At 38.2% G+C, this 6,474-nt stretch overlaps 1 protein-coding gene across 1 annotated transcript in view; it reads left to right on the forward strand.

Moving 5' to 3' along the window:
• The first annotated feature begins 646 nt into the window (after window positions 1–646).
• Window positions 647–6,474, forward strand: part of tbk1 (TANK-binding kinase 1) — a 7,093-nt gene continuing 1,265 nt past the window's right edge. Inside the window, exons 1-15 of the mRNA XM_072453965.1 lie at window positions 647–715; window positions 2,597–2,700; window positions 2,791–2,931; window positions 3,107–3,236; window positions 3,353–3,534; window positions 3,619–3,779; window positions 3,889–3,999; window positions 4,114–4,293; window positions 4,688–4,884; window positions 4,964–5,022; window positions 5,095–5,186; window positions 5,275–5,376; window positions 5,438–5,516; window positions 6,155–6,276; window positions 6,355–6,431. Coding sequence (XP_072310066.1) covers window positions 2,614–2,700; window positions 2,791–2,931; window positions 3,107–3,236; window positions 3,353–3,534; window positions 3,619–3,779; window positions 3,889–3,999; window positions 4,114–4,293; window positions 4,688–4,884; window positions 4,964–5,022; window positions 5,095–5,186; window positions 5,275–5,376; window positions 5,438–5,516; window positions 6,155–6,276; window positions 6,355–6,431 — 1,720 coding nt within the window. The 5' untranslated portion in view covers window positions 647–715; window positions 2,597–2,613. The remainder of the gene's footprint in view (window positions 716–2,596; window positions 2,701–2,790; window positions 2,932–3,106; window positions 3,237–3,352; window positions 3,535–3,618; window positions 3,780–3,888; window positions 4,000–4,113; window positions 4,294–4,687; window positions 4,885–4,963; window positions 5,023–5,094; window positions 5,187–5,274; window positions 5,377–5,437; window positions 5,517–6,154; window positions 6,277–6,354; window positions 6,432–6,474) is intronic.

Raw genomic sequence — 6,474 nt, forward strand, 5'->3', positions numbered from 1 at the left:
TGTCCTACATTATTTATGCCTCCCTCAACTTTGATCACAGCAAGAATACATATTTCTCAAGATCAGTTATTTTTGAGAAATAAAAGCACAAAGGCAATGGAGACCAGCAGGGGCAAACCCTCCAACACAAGTTACACCAAGTTACACTTTCAGTCATGAATGTATTCCACAAACTACATGTTTATGGATATATAATTCAATAAACAATGATGAGGGTTCAAAATAGCATAATAACCGATTGCAGAGAAAAATGTAGTCCAAAGGTTTGGATTTATTGTGCTGACAGTTTCCGCCAACAGTATTCACACTCAATGTTCAAGGTTACGTGGTTTCCCTTGGGAGAACCATCCATGTGGGAGGAATGTAGTTATGATCTAATATAATAGATCCATGGTTAGGGTGGGTCTGCTTCAGGCCTGCGTCACGTACATCACGTGTCACTGAAACAGGTAAAGAAGTGCTTGTGTCTGTAATGCCGACACTTTGACTGAAGGACGTGTAAAAAAAACGGGCTTTTTAGTCACTGAGGAAATTTGGCTAAATTATTATACAATTGTTATACATAACAATAATATAGTTATTATAGTTAATGTTATCAAAACTGTGTCATAACCAGACGTCGTGTGTTGGCCCCGCCCTCCTTACATTTCATTGGCTCGTTTTGGGCACATGACCAGGACAGAGCGGAAGAGCCCCAGACGTCCGCATAGAGAAGGTAAGGAAATAAACAAAGCTAAATGTATATATTTATCAAACAGAAATCCAACCCAGTGGTGTATTATGTGTTTGAATTCCACAGTGTTCACCGGTGCAGTCTGTAACAACACGCTAACATTTGTGTCATGTCGAAAATCGTATCTTTCCGATGATAATGTGTTCCTCGCCATCGAAAGTGAAAATGCGAAAAAGACCATGATTTTATCCGGTTAAAATTTGTATATTTTACTCTATATACTGCGGAAATTTAAAGATTATTATTCTTTTTATTATTCTATTATTCTTATTTACTTAACAACCGTTGCTAAATACATGATCTTTTAGTTATTTAGTGCCTTCTTTCGTCTCATTACAAAACACAGGCCAAACCCAAAGGCAGTTTTGTTTCACCTGGTGTTTTTAATTTGCGTTTAATCTACGGTTTTGTCACCAGATTACACCGATTTTCGAAACGGGTTTCTCTTGTTTGAGGCCTAATGGGAATTTCCCGGTAGTTAAACGTCACCACTGTTTCAGCACAAAGCAAAGCTGTGACCTTAGAACGGCTCAAAATCTCATCCACAGCGATTATTGAGGGTACCTTTTTCTTCGTCTACTGACCTACTTTGTAAACCAAAAAGTAAAACCCTAATCTGCATTGTTTCTAGGTTTGCTTTATGAGCGGCACAGTGCGTAGCCTGCGCTCTTACTGGTTCAAAAAGGTACTACAATCACAATTGCACAGCCCGCACATTGAGGACTGCTCCTCTCATTTCATGGTCTCATGCACCGCCAGAGCTGCTCGAACACTATGAATGATCAGCTGAAGATGCTCAGGCTTTGGTAATGTTCTGATCAGAGAGGGCTCTTTCTTTTGTATTGGTTTTAATTGGTTTTAACTGGTTCAGATTTTTCCTAGTGGAAATGTTTCATGTCATATTAATGAGATCAACATCTGGGCCATTGTGTACTGTACATGGTAGAAAACAGGTCGAGGAGCAGTATAGAAAAAGATATGTAAAAACCCCAGGTGCTCTACGAAGATGAATACATGCACTGAGAATTTACAGCAGGTCTCCGTAAAAATCATAATGTACGTTGTTTTTGTAATTAGGAATAAATTCATATTACTGTTGTTTTGTATAAATCTATTATTAGATTTGAAATAATCTTAGGAAGTAGATATGTCACAAATCCTCTATACTCTACCTTAAACATCATGGAATCTAGAATGTCAGGGTGTAAACTTTTAGTCGTTTAGTCAATCATCGGTTAATGGTGACACAAATTTGTATTTGTCGACTAATTATCTAATATAGCAGAAAGGACTCTATAGAATGAGCTGAAAATGTGGGAGTGAATTTAATCTGCCTTTTTCTGTTTAAATAGTTGTTTTTCATGAACCCCTGTGCAGATCAGAGCTACTAATAGAATCGTTTTAGTCAACTAAACGATCAGCAGGGCATGTACAGCTCTCCTAGAATGCTTAGTTTATCTGAGGTAATGAGCAGGTCAGAATGCCCCAATGTCTGAACCTTGTTTATTGTTAATAACGCTGTAATTACTGGACCTATCCATATGAAACAGAAACTGGTATAAAGTTTGATGTCTTCTCTCATTCTGTGTCAATGTAAATTAATTCATGTTAAAGTTTTATGATCATATTATAAGAATTATTGGTGAACTATGTATGTTTTTGGTGGAGAATAAAATGTTTCGTGCCTGTGTATGTTTTCAACCAAACAGAGGCATGTTTGTGGACAAATAATGATATGTTTGATATTCTTTATTCTCTCAAAAACCCACATTTCCCATAGGGTTACAAAGACTCTGTGCTTCCTCTGAAATTATGAAATAACATTGTAGAATGTCGTTAATGCAACACATATTTTCCCTGCAGTCTCTTAAGTCTTCAAGATGCAAAGTACCACAAACTACCTTTGGCTGATCTCAGATCTGCTGGGTCAGGGAGCAACAGCCAATGTTTACCGGGGTCGACACAAAGTAAAAGAATAAGCACTATTGGATTTTTTGTTTCATGTTTTTTTTAAGTTCAATGCATGTTAAATTATGTTTGTTTTTTGTTTTGTTTAGAAAACTGGAGACCTGTATGCTGTGAAGGTCTTCAACAACATCAGCTTTCTAAGACCATTAGATGTTCAGATGAGGGAGTTTGAAGTGTTGAAGAAACTAAACCACAAAAACATTGTGAAACTGTTTGCAGTGGAAGAAGAGGTTAGTCACACTCCTTGTGAATTGTAAATACACAAAAGTGAACAATGCAGCCACAATTTGTTTTAAATTGTTTGAAAAAGGACAGAAGGCCAATTCAGCAAACTTTTAATTTTCTATTCAGACCCTATGACAAATCAAAGAACTAAGTTTGTTATTGTACCGTTACTGTCAACAGTCTAACACTCGTCACAAGGTACTGGTCATGGAGTACTGCCCTTGTGGGAGCCTTTACACTGTTTTAGAGGAGGCTTCAAATGCCTATGGCCTTCCTGAAGATGAGTTCCTTATAGTACTCCACGATGTCGGTGAGTGCAGTCTCTATTGAACCAGGTTTGAAACAATGGGCAAGTTAAACCTACAGAGTGCGTGGAGCGTGACGCAACTTGTGACTCTCTTGTCTGTGTGGCTGCTGTGCCTTCAGTTGCTGGAATGAACCACTTGAGAGAGTATGGTATTGTCCACCGTGACATTAAACCTGGAAACATTATGCGTGTGATCGGAGAAGATGGACGCTCTGTCTACAAGCTGACAGACTTTGGAGCTGCCAGAGAGCTGGAGGATGATGAGCAGTTTGTGTCCCTGTATGGCACTGAGGAATATTTGGTTAGTAGAAAGTTTACACTTTTAGTTGTCCCAAAGGATTTGTCCACTTTGAACTCTTTTGAATTTGTGTATTGTTTTGTGTAGCATCCTGACATGTATGAGCGTGCTGTTTTGAGGAAAGATCACCAGAAAAAATATGGTGCCACTGTGGATCTTTGGAGTATTGGTGTTACTTTCTACCATGCTGCTACTGGCAGCCTCCCGTTCCGCCCTTTTGAAGGGCCCCGCAGAAATAAAGAAGTGATGTAAGTCTGTTTATCTAACAATATTAAATCAGGTTCAGTTTCTGTTTGGATCAATCTACAGGACTCATTGAAATTGTGAAAATGACATTGACTAAAATATGTGTATCAGGTATAAAATTATCACAGAGAAGCCTCCAGGAACAATCTCTGGCCACCAGAAGTGTGAAAATGGGAAAATTGAATGGAGCACAGAGATGCCAGTGTCTTGCAGCTTATCCAAGTAAGTATTAAGAGAATGAGATGGTTGGAAAGTTTTTGTTTTTAGATAAATCCTAGATCATTCATTTAGTCAATAGTGTTTATATATAAATCAAATATTTTCATTGCATTTCAGGGGGTTGCAGAGCCTTCTTACTCCTGTGCTTGCCAACATCTTGGAGGCGGACCAGGAAAAGTGCTGGGGCTTTGACCAGTTTTTTGCAGAAACCAGTGACATCCTGCACCGTACTGTTGTTAATGTTTTCAGCCTACAGCAAGCTACTCTTCATCACATCTACATCCATGAATACAACACGTAAGAAATTAAAAACCTCTAGAAAAAGGTATATTTCAGTGAAAACTTGTGTCTGCAATGTCCTTGTTTTAATTATATTCATCGTTCAGTTAAAAAACAAAGCATCATGTAATGCTATTTCGGTTTAGACCAATGACCAACCACTGGCAGGACGCTTTAGCCGAGTCGCTCTGTACAGTCCAGTGAGCGTTTGTCCATATGACTTCCAATGATTCAGAATCTTTTGATTGATTTGACTATTTTTCCAACCTTTTTTTTTTTTTCTTTTTTTTTTTTTTTCTCTCAAATACGGTCATTAACGTCTTCAATGTAATCTTTATTTTGTGTGTGATCACAAAATGCAAAATCCAGATCATTTCCACCTGCAAAATCTAGCTTCTTTTACTTTTTACAGGGCAGCACTCTTCCAGGAGCTGCTGTGCCGAAGGACCAGTATTGCACTCCACAACCAGGAGTTGCTTTATGAGGGTCGTCGCCTCACCCTGGACCCGAACCGTCAAGCCAAAATATTCCCCAAGACATCGAGAGACAACCCCATCATGCTGGTCAGCCGCGAGTCTGTCAACACTGTCGGACTCATCTTTGAAGATCGTCTGTATCAAGATTTTTAACCCTATCACGCATTTGCTGACAAATGTGTTGTTAATCTTTTTTCTTTTCTTTTTTACAGCCAGTCCACCCAAAGTTCAACCCCGCTATGATCTTGATTTAGATGCCAGCTATGCTAAGGTAATGACTGTCTACTTATTTATTGTAGATTCTGATTAGAACTATATTTGACCATATTTCTGTCTCGCACAGACATTTGCAGGAGATGTGGGGCACTTATGGAAAACCTCAGAGTCTCTCCTTGTGTACCAGGAACTTGTACGAAAAGGTGTTCGTGGTCTTCTGTGAGTGAAGATGTTAAAGACCAAAAATATGTTTACTTTTTCTTGTGAGATCGTTTTGCTTCAATGTCCTGTGATACTTTATTTGTAGAGAGCTGATGAAGGAAGACTTCAGTGAGATCCAACACAACAAGAATGAAGTCTTCCATTTGTGTGGATACTGTACACAGATACTTGAAAAAACAGAACAGCTGTGAGTTCTTCTAGTTTGTTCTTTGTGATGCATGTTAACTGGTTTGGCTTGTGTTGTACAGATTTGAGGTGTTCATGCAGGCCAACATGTTGTCAGCAGAATATGATGAGATCTCGGACATGCACAAGAAAATACTTAGGGCAAGTATTGATTATTTAAAGATAATGGGCCTCCTTCATCAAGTGTTCTTACGCAAAAATTGGTACTTAAGGTCAAATATTAGGAACATTTTATGCCGTTTACAAAATGTGTTCTTAACTGAAAATGTTTTTTGGGAAGAACAAATCCTATAAGCTGTCGAGCACTCGTACGCACAGAAATCCTGCGTTTTAGAATAATATTCTTATATTGCAACCAAAAAATGAATTGTTTGTTATATATATTTACACATCCTTCCTCATTCATGCATTTTTTCCACCTCGCTCCACCACATATTGTGCCAAGTACATAATTGGATATTTACAGGTGCGTTTCTTAGCAAATACATATTCATTTATTTGTAAATAAATGTAAAAATGAAGCTGTAAATGAGTGACCTGGTGTTCGTAGCTGGATTTTGAATTTGGCACAACTCTCATTTAAGGGTAGAATTTGTCTTTTTAAGAGCGTGTGAATCTGTCTCAGAGTTCTCTCTGCAGCTTCTTGAAGTGGAAGTCACCAAGAAAGAAAACGTTCATGAATGAGGCTCATTTTACCACTATTTTATTTATTATAATCAGCAAATAAGGATATCTTAGCACATTTTGCAATAATAAATCAATTTTATTTTAATATCCAGATTGCAAGTTCTTTAGAGCCCATTGAGCGAACAACACAAGATATCAAAAGTAAATTCCTTCTTGGAGGCGTGCTAACAGACACCTGGACACAACAAGTCGGGACTCATCCTGAGGACAGAAAGTAAGGTTCTTGTTGAAACTATATGAATTTGCATCTGCCCAGTGATATCGTTTAACAACCGACTTGCTTTTTCTACAGTGTCGAGAAGATCAAAGTGCTGCTGGATGCCATCACAGCCATTTACCAGCAGTTTAAGAAGGACAAAGCTGAACGACGTGAGTGTTGCAGAAGTTACATTATTATGTCTAATATATTGGT

The sequence above is a fragment of the Eucyclogobius newberryi genome, unplaced genomic scaffold, assembly GCF_026437365.1.
Source record: "Eucyclogobius newberryi isolate DKJ021-1_F unplaced genomic scaffold, fEucNew1.0.hap1 SCAF_2, whole genome shotgun sequence".
NCBI lineage: Eukaryota > Metazoa > Chordata > Actinopteri > Gobiiformes > Gobiidae > Eucyclogobius > Eucyclogobius newberryi.